Genomic DNA, 20267 nt, shown 5'->3' with positions numbered 1-20267 from the left:
GGCAAATCTGGGCGCTGCCTTTTATGTGGCTCCTTTACATTTTTCGCCTCCTGCGAATGTTTTTTCTGTGTGCTGTCACAGTTGTCCCTTATCCATTTGATGCCGCTGACATTTCTCACTAAGCCCAAATAGAAAACGGGCTTAGGACGCCGACCGCGCGGGAAATATGTGTCCGCAAAAGGACATAAAGGATACATATCGAATTTAAAATATTTGCTTGATTTGTTTGTGGCCATAATGCCATCAGGTGAACTGCCCCCTCTCTGATTTCGGTCAGCAGGCGCACTTTGTGGCAATTAAACGTGCTCTCTGCCACAAATTGAATCCTGCGGTTCGACAACATCACCTCTATGAAAAGCTTTCAAAGTGCTATGTGCTATGTGATCCATCCATCGATTTCCGATTTCCGCCGACCATAATTGTTGAGGTCTACATTGTGCCAGTGAGCAAACTAAATCAAAGTTCAGTAAATGTTGAGGCATCTCTGGTGCACTCAATGGAAGGCAAATGTATTCCGTATGTTTGCTTATTGCATAAAACACGCTCGATTAAATTGTTACTGCTAATGGAAATCTAATCTGTGCCGAGAATATGCAAAGCCACAGGGATGTGAAGTTCTGAAATAATGCACTGATACATCTTGCCAGCAACCAGAAAACGTCTCTTAGCAACTTAAAACCTGTCGGTGTGTGCACTTGAATTACTCAAACAACAGCTGCAATGGCCAAAAACTTTACACACACACTGCGTATACGTAATGCCAGTTTACCGAGCTCAAGCTCAAAGTTTTGACTTGTGCAGCTTGTTGTGCTTGTGCTTATGGTTGTACGGCACTGTTTAAATGTACTTTTCAGCTATTATTTAAACAAATTGACTTTAATTCAGCAGCAGGCGACTTGCAGTGCGCACTGTGCATGATTTCCGACCATTAAAACCTGTCGACTGGCAACCCGTCGACTGACAGGTGCCCTAGGAGTGCGGCTCATAGTTGAAATTCGAATTCAACATTCGAGCGGTTCGTGCCACATGAACTAATTGCAGTTGAGTGCGGAAGTTGCTGCAGCAATCATTTCAGCTTAAGACGAAACTTTCATTGGTTGCGCACATGAAATGTTGGGGGAAACTTCCTTCTTGGGATTTCGATTCACGATAGCTGCACTTGGGATTATATTTCAGTAAGTATTTAATACAAATTTTTTAGCATGCAACTGGTATGTAACATTTTTACACTTGAAATCATTTAAATGTGCAAATAAATCTCAGCTCAAAAATAAATAGCTGTAAATATCATAAAAAGTAGTTGAAAATAAGTAGAACTTGACTGAATTATTTATATATATTTGTAAAACCAATATAGCAGATTACTGCTGCCCTTTCTGCTCCTGGGTAAGTTGCAAACTATTGCCAATTGTTCAGAATGCGGCAACAGCACAATCGCATGAGGAAAACATTTCATTTTGCTGCGAGGGAAAAAGGGAAAAGTTTCTCGACCAGTGGCCATTGTTGGCTGCTTTCAACAAACTCGATGGCGACTTATTTAATTTGTTTTGCTGCCACATGCTACGTGCACCTGAGCAAGTTTTGTGTGGCTCTTCATGATCGCAGGCAGCCCCTGTTTGAATGCACTTTGGATGGCTTAATTAACAAATCAATTGATAGTGGGGATTTATGGAGCTCAACTCATAAATCTTTGGTCTGTTTAATAGCCTATAAATCATCATGCATGCACATTTATTGATTTTCAACTTCATATAAATCAATCAATCGATGTGGGCTAATTATAATGAGACGTTTAGGGGGAAAAACGGGGCAACTATGCGCCACAAAGTGTAGACACTTCTGTAGGCCAAGGACAACAGCTGCGGATCGCCGAGGGTTTTAACCCACTTGGGTCGCAAACTTTTCCACTTTCCTGTTTACGGCCACGCCCCCAAACGGCTTCTATGCAAATGTCCGGACTGCGAGGAAAGTGAGGCTGCAGCTTGGAAAATTGAGAAAATTAATTTCATTTCAAGATTTACTTCTTTGAAATTCTATTTGCGTGGCAGAGCCGCCGCATCTCCATTCCATTTCCACCCATCGCCATCTCACCCGGCGGCCATGTACGACAACATTTCAACAAGAGAAAACATTTTTTGTTGCTGCCACTGCTATTTCTGACTTGGCCGCGTGGCATAAATTTATGAACGGCAAAACATTTCCACATGCTGCTGCCCCTTCTGCCCCTTCTGCTGCTGCCCCTTCTGCCCCTTCTGCTGTTGCCTCTGCTCCTGATTCCGCCTTTTGGCATGCCGGCAAATCTGCGGCAGCAGCAGGAAATATTCAATCTATGCGGCATGTAGGAGCAAAATCTGACTCCGAGCCCATTGTTAAAGCAGAGTCAACTCGGCAAATGCAAAGCAGGGCAAATGAGCGGGCTTTCCATGCCCTCGCACAATGGGTACACAGACTTTGGCCTGCAATTTGTGTTCAATTTAAAAAACATCAACAGTTAAAGCGGCTTTAAATATGCAGCAATGATTTCGAAGCTGTTTAGCTATTCAAACTCATCTATATTTAAATTCTTCAATTCAATTTTATACATAAATTTCACATGATTTAAATTCGCATTGGATTAAATGCATACGAATTTTAATTTATATGATATATAATTACTTTATGCTTTGATATATCAGCCAACCAACTTGTTTAGTTTGCCTTCAGGAAATCACAAGGCACTCAAAGAAAGTGAGCAGATGGAAAGGGGATTCGCAGTCGCCGTGTGCGAAACTAGAATTTCTTGCGAATTTCGGTTTCGGGGGGTGTTGTTAGTATCTCTCTTAGCAGGCGAGCTCCTTTGATACTCGGTTACACAGTATCTAATGACAGAATTTGTTGGCCCAGTCGCTGTCTTGCTGTCATCATCATACTTGCCCTGCTCCTGGTACTTGTCCTCGATGCCAAACCCCCTTCCCTTTATTCTTTGGGGAGAACTTCTTTTTGGGGGAATCCAACACCACCCAACACCCACCTCTGGATTGTGACAGTATCATTAGGCAGTCGCTGGCGGCTCTGTGTTAAGCGTTATCATTTGTCCTTGAGCTGCTTCAACGGCGGCCCTCGCTGAGTTTGGCTGCTTTCTGCGGCGGAATCGTGCAAATTGTGCCCCAAAGATTAAAGGCAACAATGGCAACCACATCCTAGTCAATACACCCCCACCTTCAGCTCCCCAGCTCAGCAGCTTGTTGTTTCTTAATTTTTGCTTAGCTGGCAGCCGGCGAAATGTTATCTGTGCTCATAATTCGGATGTTGTGTTGTGCTTGTTGGTGACGCACCAACTCGAGTGAAATTTAAGCGGCCCAGTCATAAATTATACTTGTGGCCCTCGCACTTTCGCCTCGACTTTCGCCGGAGCACACAAATATTTGCATACTTTCTCCCCGGGGGGAGGAGTAGGCGTGGCCGGAGCTAACCGGTCTCAATACGTTCTAGACCATAATCAGAAATCTCCCGCAGCAAGTCGCTTCAAATGTTGCGTCACTGAGCCACCGAATTACCCAGATACTCAGCCACTGAACCACTGAACCACTGAGCCACTGAGCCACTGAACGCCCACGCACTCGCAAATGTTCATTGCCAATAATTTCGACGGCAATTTTCATAAATTAGCCTCTTGTCTCTCCCTTTTGGCCAAGCCGCCAACGAAAACTGTCAACTACTTGAGCTGTAATCCAAATTGTTACGCAACGCTAAACTTAAACATACTTATTTATGCAAATACAGCGGGGAGTCGCTTGGTAGTAACTTCAAATTAAATAACGTTAACTGTGAGTTAGCAAATGCATAAGACTTCAAATTATTGCCCACGAAATGATATATACAATTAAATCTAAATCGTTTTCCAAACCTTGCCAAAGTTAAATGTTCTTAAGCATATGTAAACTTGACTACAAATAGCTTGTACTTGTTATCGCATAACTACTGTAAACACCACTACTCCCGCAACTCATGTGGCAAAATTTATTGAGCTTTAAACTTTAATTCACATGAAGCACGCCCACTTTAAAGCTGGGCAAACAAGGGTTAAAGCCGCAATGCCAGCGAAAGTGTAAATTATCACGGTAATTAAGTAGGAGTCGTACACACACACACACAAACACAAATACACACACACACAGGCACAAACAACCCAATTCCTTGGTATTCCTTCGTATGTTCAGTCGTTTGGCTTTAGGACGCTTTGCGCGGCTCATAAATTTATAATTTAATGGAAAACCCACAAAGACCAACCGCAACCTCAGCCCGCAGCCAAGTAATCCAAATATACGCGCCAAAGTTTAATTTGAATTCGAAGTTGGCGAAAAAATAATTAAGCTATCGAATCTTCGAGGGTGGATTCATTTGTACTAACAGTTGGTATATTTCTTCCCAAAATGTTGCAAAAGATAATTATTAATGAGCTTTATATTATTTTATATATTTTGTTATACAAACAAAGCTGAAAATACCACTTTATTATGACCCAAATAATATGGTTTTATTTATTCGCCATTAAAGTGGCGAGCATTTCGCTTGAATTGAACCTCGTTTATTTGGCTGACCCCATCGCGCGGATGTCCTTGACAACTAAACCAACCGAATGTCCGGCAATTTGCCCCCACCCCCCTCCATTTTCCAGGGGGGTAAAGATGGGGGGTGGTGGGGATTGGGAAATTAATTACCGCATCATGGCGCGAAAATGGCTGCGCTAGGCTAATGCCTCAAAAGTCATGTCCAACTTTGTGTGCTCTGCGCGTTGTGCCAACTAAAAAGTTTCTAATTACGACCCTGAAACCGGGCTAAAAACCCACCTTACTTACCCCCCAACCCACCACCCCTCTCCCAATTTGGTGTTTTTATATGCCCCGTTGATGTTGATGTTTAAGTTTTTAATAACATTTGCCACGGTGTTTCGTGTTTCGTGTTTCTGTGTTCGGTGTTAGACGCTTTTCCGCTGGCTCGACGATGAGTTTGGGGAAAAGGACTAAGGAGCATGTTAATACAGGCAGAGGAACAGGCAACTGGCAACTGGCAGCTGGCAGGCATGGAAGCCATGTAAATGGTAATTACACTTAAAGCCATAATCCAGCTTTATGCCTAAGACTCGCGCCTCCGCTGCTAAGCTCCGGCTCGAAGGATTACGGCGGAGAATTACGGGCCCCACAAGGAGATGGGGATGCGTATTGCTTTTCTTTTTTTTTAGTCAGCCCGACTTTAAGTTCTTTTCAGTGCAGGATAAATATTCATATGGGTTAATTATATAAATTGTCCAATGATACACAAGAGCCAAGTAGCTCGCAACTTTCTGCAAGTTGCGCAACCAAGTCGCAAGGAAAATGGAAAGGAAAGCAGAAAAAGAAGGAAAGCCGGGAAACTTTCAAGTCTGATTATCCGCATACAAAGTAAGTGGGCTGTTTGGTAATCAGCTGAGCGACTGAGCTGCACTGAAACAATTTTGCCAGCCAGCCGGAGGTTTTCCCATATGCCCGGATACGGATTGGGATCCGTGTCCGGATTTTGCTTAAAGTACCATGAGGCAAAAGGGGGTGGTGGGGAGCATAATTCCAATGGCATGGCGTACTCTCAACATCTTACGCATTTGGTTTAAAACGGCGGCTAGGAAGTTGCGACGCCACTTCGCCTTGGATTTTGGCGTCAATGCGCTCGTTGGCATTTAAAAAGCAGACAGTTTGCTCTAGTTGCCTCGACGCGCAATTACTTAGAAACACAGTCCCGAAAAATATGTATTTCCATCTATCTGTACAACTGTGTGTGCCTTCAATGTATGCTTGCATATTTCTGGCAAAAGTTACAACTTTTCTTGGCCAACAAGAAGCAAAAAAACAGTCGAAAGAGCGAAGAAACGGAAAGGCGGTTGAACGAGAGAGACTGCGTGGAAAGTTTTCACTTGAAATTCAAGCAATTGCTTTTGAAAAGTTTCAATTTCTGACAGTGTGTGTGCGAGTTGTTAGGCAAATTCTCTTTATCCGCCACGCGGCAGACCAAAAACAGAAAACAGAACACCGCCGGGGCGAGCAGAGTGAAACTGAATAAAAACCAAACCAAACCGAACCGAACCGAGTTCAGTTGAGTTGAGTTGGCGCAAAAAAAAAGAAAAAAAGGAGAAGAAAAGTTGCCTAATGAAATTGTGTCAGCGGACTCGGCCTGTCCCGCTCGAAAGGCATCAGGAGTGACATAAAACACAAAACGAAATCAAGCGCGCACTTGAGCCAAATTAATTGTTAGCCCAACATCTCCCGATCCTCCAGAGCCGCGCTACACTGCAAGAAAAGGTGGTGGAAGGGAAACAGATGTTACAAATTACTGATCGAAGTTATAGGGCAAGCTTTTTCAACAATTAGATTCTGGCAACTTGTATAATCATTTCTGTGCATTTAAGTTATCTATAAGGACAAGGTTCTCCAAAGCAAATTTTTCAGTGCACTTTGTCCCTTGTCCACCTACGCAACTGCGAAACATTTTTTATGTCCTGCGAGCGAAAGCTGTAATTACGCCAAGCGAAAGCGGCGAGTTAACCGGTCACTTTTCCTGTTTTTTTTTGCGAAGAAAATCAGCTCGTTAGGCGAAATTCGTGGCGAGGAAAGGGAAAGGGTTCTTAGATCATAATCAGGCGCTCTCGATACGCGATGATGGGCCGGATTTGTCGCAGTCTCCGGATGGGTTCAAAATCCGCACAGAAAGGAGGCCAAGACAAAGGTAAATCACAAAACCATTTGCATTCGCTTTCGATGCGGACTTAAGAGGTTCGCTGTCGGAGGCTGTGGGTAAACTTTAGTTTGCCCAGTCTTTAATAGCCTGCCATGACTCGCAGCAAGAAAGTTGCTGGCTGGTTGACGGAAAAGCGGGGGGAAAAGCGAGAAAAAGAGAGAAATGGGTCGAGGTGAAAAGTTGCAAATTGGAAAATCAGGATGGCAGAAGTGGGCCTGGATGCGAGCATCAGTGACAGGCAGCGCGGCTAAGTGCAACCAAAAAGTGTCTGAGTGTTGCATTCTGGCTTGCCCACTTCACTTTTTCCACATCCACATGTGCCACAGAGAGAATAATCCCATTGGCATCCATTAAAATGGGTATTTTATATGCGCAAAATGTCTACAAATATGATTTATTCATGTGCCTAATATTCCTCTGTTCATTTTGTGCCGTGTTAATGGCTGTTAGTTCCTAAAAAGTGTCTCCAACTTAGCTTAGCATTAATTTAAACTAATATTTTCCGGAACTTTAAAGAAAACCAATTAGATTTTTATTGCAGCTTTAGGATATCCTCGTTTTTGGCTCAGTGAGCGGACACACATGGCCATGTCTTCGCATTTGCCATTGCCAAAAGGCGGCGCCTCCTTTGAATTATGTTGAATTTACGTGCTTTCAGCGCTTAAAGTGCAGCCATGTGCCCGTGTGTGTGTACTTTCGGCTGTGTGCCTGTGTGTGAGTGCGAGTGTGGTATGGGTGTGTGCGAGTGTGGTGTATGTGTGTGTATGGGACCATTAGTTTTTGTGCTGATTATTATGGCCACCGCACCGCAGCACAGTGTAGGGATAGAGGCATCGGCAATGGGGCGGGGCCACGCCCACGTGGCGCTGCATTTGTAACAGGTGAGCTTTATGGCTCTGTTACCGTTGCAACGCGTTGCATTCAACGTGGTGTGTGAGTGTGTGTGGCTGTGTAAGTGTGTGAGTGCCCCTGCATGTTTCGTATTAAATTATGCTTGCCAACGCGCCTCCTTAGCCACATTTCCACGTGTAGGCCTTGACCCGAGTCACAGGATGCCACACGGCACAAAGTCTGATTGCCACGCCCCCCTTGCCACACCCTTCCGCTGGCTTCACCTTTTTGCCACGTCTGGTTTTCTCAAAATTATGATGCTGGCAATGAAGACATATTGGCAAATGCTTCCATCACCCACAACACCCACCATTTCAGCAGCTCGTCAATCATCGCGCGTCATTAACAAATGCATCGCTTATCCTTGTGTGCCAAACGACTTTCGCTTTGTCATCTGGCATTGTCACTAGATTATCCTATTCTCACCGATCTGGATCAAATTTCTTGGGGAACTCAAACAAAATCGAGGAAAGGGGTTGAATATGGCATTAGCAGGTATTTACCAATCAGGAACAAAGGAATGAAGTGCCAGACTTCAGTTAACTCATTGATCTTACGAATATATATAAAATATATGCAACCCTTTATTCTTTTTGAGTTAACAAACAGAAGCAGTTAACAAACAGATCCCAATCAGTTCAATTAAAAAATGCACATCAAGTGCGAAGGCAGTCAACTATTAATTTCATTCGACTAATTTGGCCGTGCGTGGAGCCCTATTCAACTCTTTTCAAAGGCCTTTCACTCCATCGTTTTGGGTTACAAAACAGAGGGAAAAATAAAACAGAAAAAAGGTCTGATATCGGGTGTGTGGCAATTAACCAGAGCAGCCAAGAAAAAATCCGAAACAGGCGGCCAGGATGAAGGATGCAGGATGCAGGAGGATGGAGGAGCAGCTCCTGCGATAGTTAGCCCAATTAACCCGCCCAGCCGCAAGTGGCCCACTTATCCCGAGGCGGGCATCAATGGGTTTAACTTTTTGCCCGACTTTCACAGCAATTTCACAATTTCGAGCGTTGGTCTTCATCATACACCTACACACCTACACACACACACGCATAGTGGTGTGGGCCATGAAATTGTCATGCTCTACTAACTGTCCCAGCTGAACTGAACTAAACTGAACTGAACCGGGCTAAAACTCGTTGCAACTACAGCTGCAACTGCAACTGCACACTGCACTCTGCAATGTGCGACTGTTTTTCAGCCATTTGAGCCACGTGGCTGCCACACAATGGTGTGCGTCAGTTTGGCGAAACCGGATTAAATTGAAAACCTTAGGGCAAAACTTTTGATTCGATCTGTCTCTAATGGAAGACGGAAGACGGGCCAGCATATTGGAAAAGTTCTTTGAAATTAAATCGTCTCTTTACGCAGAGCGAGTCCCAATTTTATTTTTCGTTTCTGGAACAAATGGTACGAGACAAATACGAAATGCAAATGGCAAGTATCCTAGATACTTGCACTTTTCGGCATCCAGGAATTAAACTAAGATCAATACACCTATTGCTTATTTAGATGTCCACCTCAGCTGGGCTGTCAAACAAAACGCTTGTTAAGCATCGTGAATAATAGAATAAGTGAATATTTGCACAGTGTATTTACATATTTTGGTCGTTTGCTTTTTAGCATCGTTCGATCTTTTCTATGTTTATTCCGATGTTTGCATCCAAAACATCCACCTATTTATTTTCTTTTTTTTTTGGCCCCCAAAGTGACATGCTCGCCCTGCTTAGCATAGAGCCTGCAGTGCAGTGGAGAATTTTTGGGAAATATATTTTGGTTACATTATGCAAATATTTGGATCCATTGAGCTGCGGATTTGGGTGCAGCGACTAGTAATGCATTTTCAGCTTCCAGCGACCCCGTTGGCCTTCAAAAATCCCATGGCTCGATCCACAGACATGCACCGATGGCATAAATATTGATTTATATACAACTATGCGAGTATACAAGTATGCGAGTATGAGCCCTAATGTATATCTAGGCACGTTCATGCGGCTGGCTAAATATTAATGCGCCCCAAATAAAAAGCGGCAGGCGCAGCTGAAATTGCTTGTCTAACTTTTTTTTGTATTCGTAGCCCTAAGCTGGCGTGCATTCTGAATATTTATTTCGGCCTCTGTTTATTTCTATTTTCAGTTTCAGTTTTTGGATTCTGTTTGTTTTTTGTGTTTGTGCATTTTTCATTACAGCATTGACAGTGATAACGACAGCGGCAGCGACAGGAGTGTGTGCCCCAAAAGGCGTGTGCTGCTGTGTGGCATGCAACAATGGATGCGCTAGATAGTCGCCAGTAGCACTCGCAGTTGCTGTGGTGTGTGTGCGCTGCCCCTGGGGCCCCACTGTGTGTGTGTGTGCGTGTGCAAGTGTGTGTGAAGACGTGGCACCTTTTTGCCTTTTTGTTGTTATATTGTGACGACTTTACGGACTCCCGCTCCCCCTCCCCCCTTCGACATGCCTCCCGCGGGGGCACGCACAAAATGTGGCACAGCCAGTGTACTAGTTCCACATATCGGTATTCTTTCGGAGTCGAGCAGCAATCACTGCGAGAAATACTGCTTGAAGTGGAGGCAAATATGTTAAAGAATTATGTACAAATGAGCTAACTTTCTGGATTAATTTACAGCACTAGCAATTAAAATTGTATTTAAATAAGGTATAATTTTTCATACATTCCAACTATTTTAGCCGATAAAGAACTAATAGTTTTTCAGATTAAATATAAAGTGTATTATTAATTATTATAACCATAACATGCAACTATGTATATATTTTGAATATGTGTTACTCATTATGGGAATATTTTACAAAGCGCATTCTGATATTTTGTTTAAAATGTTCAATGTTTTCCAGGGGAATTGAAGGATTGTCAAAGGATTATTATTATGATTAAACGCAACTGCAGATGATTAAGATGATAACAAGTGCTTTGTTTTTGCCGCAGTGCAATTTGTATCCCACTTTTGGCGTGTTCAATAGGTCTATTCGCATTCCCCGATTGGACAAGCCAGCATTCAGCCGCTTTCTCTCTGTCTTATAGCCGGGCCATTTCTGGCTTTGTTGATTGCTTGACAAATTGCTAGTCAGCCAGCCAGTCAGACAGAGAGAGAGCGAAAGAGACAGAGCTGCAGAGCGCGAAAGAGAGGGAGGATGGTGGCAAGGGGCAGCTTTCAGTGCCCTCAGTAGTAGACAAGTGTTCCTGTTGCTGCTGCTGCTGTTGTTGCTGCTGCCGTTTGGCGCAGGGGAATCCCTGATTGCCGTTGTTGCGGTGTCAGCCATTGACAGGTGATGCACAGGTGATTTCCGCGCTCATCGCCTGACCTGTCACTGCACTCGACAGCGGCGGCAATGAAATGTAACAAATTAACGATTTCTCGACTTGGCTCTTTGGCTATTCTTGCCTTTGTTGTGGCGCGCATCCGTGATATTTGCCACATTTAATTTGATATTTCGCGAAACGCGGCTTTTGACAATATCTCATGCATTACAGCGACGCTAATTGAATTAAATCGTGTTCGGTGAACAGTATGAAAATAAGCGGCATGCGAAATGCAAAATTGAAAAATCGCTGCATAAATAAATAAAGCAAAATTAAATGCGTCATTATTTTTGTGTAATTTTTACGCCGCGTTTTTATGTGCGCATTGCATTTGATTTTTAGTTTTAGTGAAAAGTCATGATGTCTGTCTATCTATGTGTGTGTGTGTGTGTGTGTGATATTTACCGCAAATGCCGCATGCCGCAATGTAGGCTATGATAAAAATGAGTGCCGCTGGTTTTTGCAGCCTGTCAAGGACACGGCCGTGTTTGATGCGATATAATCCACTTGATGCCGGCATTTTGTTGCTGTGTATGTAGCACTTCTGTCTTGTTGTTGTTGCTGCTGTCAATTGTTTTGCATTTGTGATTCAATTTGTCAGCGCTTTAATTTGATTTCATTTGTCACTGCACTTGCATTTCAATTGGATGGCATTGCATTGATTAAAACGTTTTTCTACTGCTCTAATTGTTGTTGTTTATATTTATTTTTTAAGCTCACACAAATATTGGGTTATTTGATGTTTTCTTTAGTTATGTTAAGCCTGATTAAATGCACTTTCTGCGTTGATTTATGCCCATATGATGTGACCACATTGCTAAGCGCAATTTGCAATTAACTTTCCATATTTTAATTAGGCGCTTTTTTGCATTGTTTCATTTTTTGTTTCGCTTTTTGTCCGACTTGCTCGCTTGTAATCCTTTAGTCACATTTTAGCTGGGGGCACGTGGCTGCCATATGCCAGCACATTTGGAATTCATCATTTATTGTTCCGCAAAAAAAACGCTCACGTTGCACGGACGTTGCGCATACGCCGCGTAGACCGCACCAAAAACTGCACTACACCGCACCGAACCCGTTTACCGCAGTGGTCAAAGTTCAACTGACTGACTGAGCAGCAGCGTGGGAATTCGCCTGCCAGCCACTGGTGTTGCTGCTTGGCTGCTGCTTTTTCCTGCTTTTCCTGCTTTTCCAGCGCTTCACTGCTTCACTGCTTTTCCTTCTGCCGTTTTAGCCGCCTGTCTGTTTACTTTACGCTTTCGCACGCGACTGACACGAGGACCCAAGGAAAAGCAGGCAACACCAGCAGCAACACCATCACCAGCAGCGGCAGCAGCGGCAGAAGCAGCGGAAAAGCAGCGGAAAAGTCTGCACGAACTTCGTGTGTTTGGCTCTCTCTCTCAATTTCTCTCTGGAAGTGCCTCTCTCTAGTTTTCCTTTGGGAAAACACTCAAGTTTTATAGCATCTGGCGTTCGCGTGAAATGTTTGCTTAATTGGTCCTTTGAAACCGAAACCCTGTCCTGCCAAATTCTATCAACTATGCAGTTTGGGGAAAGTGATTATTAAGTTTCTTTGATTTATTATTAATTACACTTTCTGTTAATACTTAAATATTACTTTACAGCATATGCAGCTAACATATAATTTTATTACCTTTAAGGAAAGCAGTACCGAACTTATATACTAAAATTTAATCTTGTTTTACATATCATTAACTAACCGAAAAATAAATATTTATCACACTTTTTAATAACCTTTTAAACGGACCTTTTAATTCAGGACTTATGCATTTCAACTTTTAATCTCCTTAATTCAACTAAGTCTCAACTGAACAACATTACCTATACCGTTTAATAATTAATTGCAATTTTCGATGTCAAATAAAATAGATATTTTTGTAGTGTATATACAAACATTTTAATTTGTTTTCAAACAGCTTTCTGGTTTGTCAATCCTTTTGTGAACAGCTGGTACGATTTTTATAGCAAACATTTCTAGCACACTCACTGCTTCCGGTCTCCGCTCTCTCCTCTCACTTTCTCCTCCCTGCGGCCTGTGCGCATAGTTGGACTCTCTTTGCTCAGTTTCCTGCTTTCTCCACTCTCTCTCTCGCTTTGTGCAGCCATTTCGCCGAGTGACGAAAGCGCCTTCGTCACGCGTCTCGGCACCATTCGGGGGCAAACAAAGCGCCAGCAAACCGCTTCAATTTGGGTTATTGTGCTGAAATTAGTTGGGCCCAAGTTGCTGGCCCTCAGCTGGGCGAACTTAACTTTCCATTTCAGCCAGTTCATGGTTTTTTGGCCACGTTTGGGCTCGCAGCAGCCGATTGCATACTTTGGGGCTAGCCAGTAAAATCCGCACTAATAAATGGCTAACACGCTTTAGACCTTGTCAGGCTCTGAAAGCATTTTCGCGTCGAGTTCGCAATCTACACAGCTGCAATGCCACATTCCGCTTGAATTCTTTGGCTAACAAGGAAAACGGTGAATTGCTGAGCTAAAGCGCGAGCGTCAAAACAATTTAAAGGTAACATAAAAATTTAAAATTATTTTCATGCATAAAATTCTTTACACAAATAACACTTTTCCAGCTTTTAAATAATTAAAATCAAACGAATGCCAAATAATTCATTTTATGCACTTTACTCTCTGCTACTACTTCAAATTTTATACGCTAGAAGACAAATGGTCGCCGCTTCTGGCCAAATTGCCACTGGAAAATCATAACCATATATCAGGCAATGAAAACCGGACCCTCAAACATCTAGTCGTGTATGTTAATTCCCCGGCCCTTTCGCTCCTCTCGATATCTGGCTCACTGACCCACTCAATCTCACTTCCCGCCCAGTAACCCTGTATCCCTGTATCCCTGTATCCCAGCATCCCAGTATCCGTATAAATGGCCGGCGATTTCTGTTGCCTGGGCACATAAAAAGTTACACTTGCCTTGCTTTTATTTTATTTTATGTACCCGCAGCCGCAGATTGCTGCAGCTTTCATTATCTAAAAACAAGAAAATCACAGACAATCAGTTAACGCTGCTCAAGCAAATAAACTCGTCAGGAACCCGGCAAACGGCAAAAAAGGCTGCGGTGAAAGGCAGAAGAAAGTCGGCAGTGAAAGCAGCCCAGACGGGCAAGAAGTTGCCATCCTCGTATGCTTTTTTCGTTCGGCGGTCTCTTGGCAAACTCAGGGAAAAAGTTCGTCCACAGTTTGCCCGTTTGCCCGTTTGTCGCTTCCAGTTTGCAGTCAATGGTGCGTCATTATTTTCATTTATTGGCACAATCAGTCAACGTTTTATTTCCGGAATGTAATTAGGTAAGCTGCCATAGACAAAGGCAAACACACACACACACACACACGCGCCGGAAACACGCAGACAGATGCAGATGGAGTTGGAGTTGGAGATGGGAGCTGCAAAGAGAAGATGCCACCACGAGTGTCCTTTATGGCACAGTAATGCGAGAAGTTTAAGCTCAAGTGGGGGCAGCCAGACAGCCAGGGTTTTCAAGGACCCTGAGTGGCTGCTGATAACCTACAAAGCAGGGAATTATATAAAAAAAGAGAAGCATATTTTACAGTGATTTTTTAATACGCTTAAGCCATGCAATAACCATATTTTCAGAACCATTAATGCGTGTGTCATTAAATAAAAACATATTTAAATACATTTATATTTACATAAGCTTTGAAAGTGGTTAATAATTTCATTTAATGCACGGATTTCTTTTAATTTAAATTTTAATTTAAATGAAATTTCATATATAGAAAGTATCCTTATGCCACAGAGCCATTATTGAATTATAGTTAATATTGTTTTTAATAGCAGTTATTCAAAGCATATTATTAAAAATAACGACATCACTTAAAACTATTAAATTATTAAAATGGCTCCTTCTCTCAATCTGAACTTGAACGTTTGATGTCCTTGCTGCCCAAATGTAAACAGGCAATTATTTGCATACCGCGTGGGGCAGCAATTTGCTGGTAGTGGGGATAGGAGTGAACTTGCAGCAGTTCGACTGAATGATGTCGGGAAACAACAACTTGGATGCTGAGCCAAATTGAAAACAAATGGGCAGGACCAATAGATAGAGCTTGGTGGGCGTTAGAGAGGGTGGGGAAAGTGGGGCAGTTAACAAGGAAAAACATCTCTTACCAAATGGCAGTGGAAGTGAAAAACAAGCTGCAGCAGCAGCAGCAGCCAGCAAAATTCCAAAAATGCTGCCACCTTGTGATGAAGCATCAGCTTCAGCGTCAGGTAGCTGAAAATGGAAAACTTTTGGCGCGCGGAGATGAATTGCTCGCTGTGCCAGCACACAATGGCCGGGAAGAGGCCGGGAAAGCGCTACACCTCCAGGAAAACCCACGGAAAACCCACGGAAAAAAAAAGAAAACCGGCAGCTGGCAGTGAGTTAAGCGAAGCGTTCCAGATAGAATTTGAGCGCAGTAAATTTTTCAATCGACTCGCTAATAAAGGCAATAAATATTCGATTCGCTTTCGTTTGCCTCCGTTTCGATTCGATTCGTTTCGTTTCGTTTCGTTTCGTTTGAAGTATTTGCTTTTTGCTTTCGGCTGGATACAACAGTGCCAGCTCTCTATAGTTTCTATTCGTATTATGTTTGATAATCCAACAGCTTCCTTCCTTTCATTCTTATCGGCCATTTTCCTGCAATTCTGCTCGCTTATTTTCAATTTTCTAGCCGCTTTGTTTTGCTTTCCCCACTTGTTAGACAGTGCGACAGCGAAAATTTCATTTCATTTCACTGCATTTCACGTTAAATTCAATTTAACGTGCTGGTATTTTTTTTTTGCCATCTACCAACTACCTTCTACCTTTTACCCCGACCTCGGTTGGCATTATTCCGGCAAACATAGCTCACAATTTCCATCGCTTTCACCGCCATTTTCCAACAACGAACAACGAACAACCAACAAGCAGGGTGCATTGTTCGCTGTCCGTTGTTCGCAGTAAATAAAAGGCGACGCAACAAAGCAGAAATGAAGAAATTCCCCAAAATGGAAATGTGTCACACAATGTCGTTTGGACTTTTCTTTTCCATCGCAGCGACTTTCCCATGGCAGCGTGCTAAGCGCCCAAATGAGCCGCAATATCGGAATCAAAAGGAATTGCAGGACACAGCAAAGGACCTATGACTACCAGTTAAACCAAACTGCTGACGTCGGCGAACTGCCAATAGTTTTACAGCCGCTCATTTTCATTTTTCAAACATTTTTCCGGCAACATTCCCATTGGCAGCGAGCGCCACTTAACCAAATTGAATATGGAAATTGATTTTTATTGTAATTTTTGTCGATTCGCTCGGCCGTTGGTATCCCCACCCACCAAAACCACCCCACACCCGTTAGATTAGATTATCCACCAGTTGGCATCATCGATTTCCCCAGGAATTTTTGGCGGCGAACTTTGGAGAAAGTTTATTGAAATATTTAGCGGGAACTTAAGTAATAAGTTGCCGAATCAGTACGCAAAAGATTAAAGTCCAATAAACCAGTGAAGGCAAACTCTGGCCCAGGAAGGCGAAAACCACTGGCTAAAATGGGGTTTTCATTGGAAATTACTGGTAAAAGTTGGTCCACCAGATAGTGATGGGCTTTTAAGCCCTTTGGGCCGCCAATTAAAGTGCCCTCAAGTGCTTTCAGTCACCTTCAGATGTTGCAACAATGGACTTTCTGAATGTCCTCCGACACTGATTGCTTTTTCTGAAATGCTGATGCGATGCTCATGCTGATGGCTTCCACTTCCCCCAAAAGTTCTTAATTATTTTTGCACTGATGGAGCAGGCCGAAACGAGCTGCCTAGCGGCCAATTATCCGCCATAATGCGGTGATTTAATTTAAAAACCTGTCACAGAAAAGGCATGTGTCAGTGCCCGTCCCTCCTCCCTCCTCCAACGGATTTTTCCGGCTGACAAAGAAGCGCGAAACGGCTTTGTTTCGGGCCATATCTTGTTAATTATGCCCAAGGCTGCCGGAATGGGAGGGGATATACTTCCATGCATATATATGATGACAATGACACCTTTGCATGTCCGAAGCGCTGCAATTTACGACTTAATCTGCGCTTAACCAGGCTGCAAGAGTCCTTTGTCTTTCCTTGCGTTCGGTGCACTCTTTTTCGAGCGCTCTCTCAAACGAACAAGTCCAAAGCCAGCTTACAGTGCAGTTTATATCCGCTTAAATCATTTCATTATGGCCAGTTGGACAATGGGACAGGAGCAACTAGCTTAGTTTGCTGGCCAGTCCATATAACCGAACTGAAAAACAATGCACTCGATGCTGGCACGATTGCTGTGGGAAAAGATTTCGACACATGCCAATAAACTTCATCCAATTATGCTCCACCAGCTGGGGGTCTTCTCAATGGGCAAACAAAGGTGGGGCCAACTAATTTGCCTGCCTGCCATGTCTGCATTTTAAGTAAATTGAGAGTTAATTTTTATCCCATTATCCGGTACTCATGAAATAGATTCATTTAAGTCTGCAAGTGAATGCAGTCTTAAGCCAATCCATCTGCCAAGTGGCTGTTCGTTTCATTGTAGCCACAATTCTCCTGCCATGTGCACCCACTCCTCGCCATCTTGCCACAACAATGGCCGCAAAATGGCAGCCAGATATGGCATCCAGAAAATATGGCCAATGAAAGGGCTGCTGCCCGGCTAAGACGCAGAGTTAGGGCTCATTTATCATTCTGCTGATTGATATTTCACAATTAATAATTGCCTTACGTTCATGTTGATTGGCATAATGTGAAAATTGTGGAGATTGCCTACAGTGGGAATATAACTAACTAGAACTTTACGAAGAAGTGGAGTTAAATGATATATTTTATATGACATACAAGCATTTCAATCGGCAACTGTTATCTAAGATATTGATTGAAGTTCCTTTTCAGATATGCTTTCAGCATGGTAACTACGAATTCCCTCCATTTCGACAGCCACCGTGGCCCCCCGTTGAAGGTGAAAGCTGCACCAACTTACCACTTAATCCCGCTTAAGTAGCCACCCGTTCCTCATTCCCGCTCCGGCGATCTCCTTTTAAAAAGTCCTCACGGTGTCCTGCCGCAGACCAGTTGAAATCCCGTCCAGATCCTGGCAGAAGCCGCAGTCGGAAGTGCAGCAAAAATCGAAAGCGCTGGCGCTCTTTGTCTTTTGTTTGCTGATTGCATTACGTTCTCGGAGCTTTCGGCAGATCTGCTGGAATATACCTACATACCTCTTTCTCTCTTACTGTATGTAGAGCAAAAGTTTTAAATTAAAAGTCCAACGGCAGCTTATGGAACAGTTTATAGCCGCTTAAGCCGAAGGAAACCATACGGACGGGATTAAGTGGCTGCGGATTGTAAAGAGGCGGAAAATTTCCACTCGATGCTCGAAACAATGGACTCGGCCATTGACCAATGGCAACCGACATTGGCTATCGTTTGGCGCTTATCAGCGCCATAAAACTGAAAATATAATTACTCACTTTTTAGCCGACCCACCTCTACTATACTTGTCAATTGTAAAATTCAACCGAATTCTAAGTGACGTCAAGCAAATTTCTTGCGAATTTCTTTGCTTTTAATAAACAATTTTTCGCTGTTTGATTTCGTTTGCTCTTTTCGGGACTTTCAAATGAGGTCTCTGTGTGGGTAGGGAATGGAAAGTAAACTGTTGGCACATGTGTGTTTATATTGCTAATAACTTGACGTCTGCCTCTGTATTTGTCTTTGGCGAAATGAAATTAAATTCTTTGTGTCAGTCGAAGGGAGCATTTAGGCTTCAGCCTCGTTGTGAAAAGCGTTGGGGCTGCGGTAAAGGACTCCTCCTCGTCCTGTCACAATCAGAAACGAAGGCCCCGGGTCCGGAATGTGTGCGTTGCAGTGTGGGTGCTATGCTACGCTACGATATGTGGCACTCGTAACCCAAACTAAAATAGAACTTTGATGTCGGGCGACATCAGCAACAGTTTGCTGGCCAGCGAGGATGGCACAGGGATAATAATGGCCAGGGGTTTTGGGTGAGATGGCGAGTCCTAATTAGTTTTTATTACGATGCACATGTTGCTGCCGTTCGTTGGTCAGGTGCTTGCCACTTTTCTGTTGTTTCACTCTGCACTGCGCGAAAATCTGCTCAGCACCAAACCATTTGTATTATCTATGTGCCTAAATAAGTTAAATGTTGTTATAAAGTTCTCGCAATCGGTATTCACATTGTATTTAGGTAGGTTATGTTTTTTGAGCCATTAGCTACTTGTTTTTTTAAGTGCACGGGCAACAAAAGCGGCAACAGTCGCTTCCGATTCGTGGCTTGGCTGCTGCCGGAACCGGAACCGGAAACGGATGTGGATGCGTGTGTGCTGGGGTCCAGCGCAGCAAATGCAACTGTTGCAGGTGGAATGCAAGTGCAGCTGCAACAGATGCAGTGACCTATGTGGAGTGGCTGGGCGTGGCTGGTGGAGTGGTTTTAAGTGCAAAACGCATCATGTGGTTAATGCACTTTAATTGCCCCTGGCCATCCTAAACTAACCCGCTGGCAGTGGTGCACATTGCGCCATACAATCCAACTGGACCAACTGAAATAAAGTGAACCACCTGCACCGCCTGCACCACCTGCACAACCCACTGGCCCGTGCGCACCATTTAACTTGATTAAAATTCGCATTTGGATAACTTTGAGGCACTTCTAAACCGTAACAAAGGCGGAGAGCAGCACTAAAACGTAATATCCACCAGTAAAATCAACTGGAAAGCCCGGCACCAGCCAGTAAATCTACGACACACAAAGGAAATGTTACGGCTCAGCATCTCTCTCTCTCTCTCGCTCGCTCGCCGAGAGTGCCGTCTCGCTCTTTTCCGACAATTCCCCGGCGTGCAATGAAAGCGTTAATAAATTTCATGAGTCCTCGCATAAAAACTTCCGCCCGGCTTCCACGTCGACTCGCTTTTCCCGCTTTCCCGCTTTTCTCGCTTTGAAATGCAAATTTCTGCTCCTACGCTGCACAACGCCGCCGACCTCTTTGCAAAATGTAAATCACATTCACAATCAGATTAAATCTCAATAAGCATTGGACTAAAATTCAAATGCCATTTTGCCATTAGACCGCACAAATATTGTCACAGAAATCAAGGCCCCCCACAAAAGTTTCCCGCAGTTCTGTTTCCCCCCTTCTCCACTTTCACAATTTTCCTCCAATTTCGATGCTGCCACACATATGGCGCAGCAGGCGACTTTTCCCATTCCACCCATTTTCTTCTTAGTATTTATTTAAAAACATGGCAGCAAATGCGGAGCAACACGA

General features: G+C 43.5%; 1 protein-coding gene across 1 annotated transcript in view; it reads right to left on the bottom strand.

The window, feature by feature from the left end:
• The window catches only part of LOC122613767, a 33124-nt gene extending 20953 nt beyond the window's left edge, over positions 1-12171 (bottom strand). The window contains exon 1 of the mRNA XM_043788138.1: positions 11366-12171. Within this exon, the coding sequence (XP_043644073.1) occupies positions 11366-11480 (115 nt within the window). The 5' untranslated portion in view covers positions 11481-12171. The remainder of the gene's footprint in view (positions 1-11365) is intronic.
• Positions 12172-20267: the final 8096 nt, after the last annotated feature.

Source organism: Drosophila teissieri, chromosome 2R, assembly GCF_016746235.2.
Source record: "Drosophila teissieri strain GT53w chromosome 2R, Prin_Dtei_1.1, whole genome shotgun sequence".
Lineage (NCBI taxonomy): Eukaryota > Metazoa > Arthropoda > Insecta > Diptera > Drosophilidae > Drosophila > Drosophila teissieri.
This window is presented reverse-complemented; position numbering and strand designations above follow the sequence as displayed.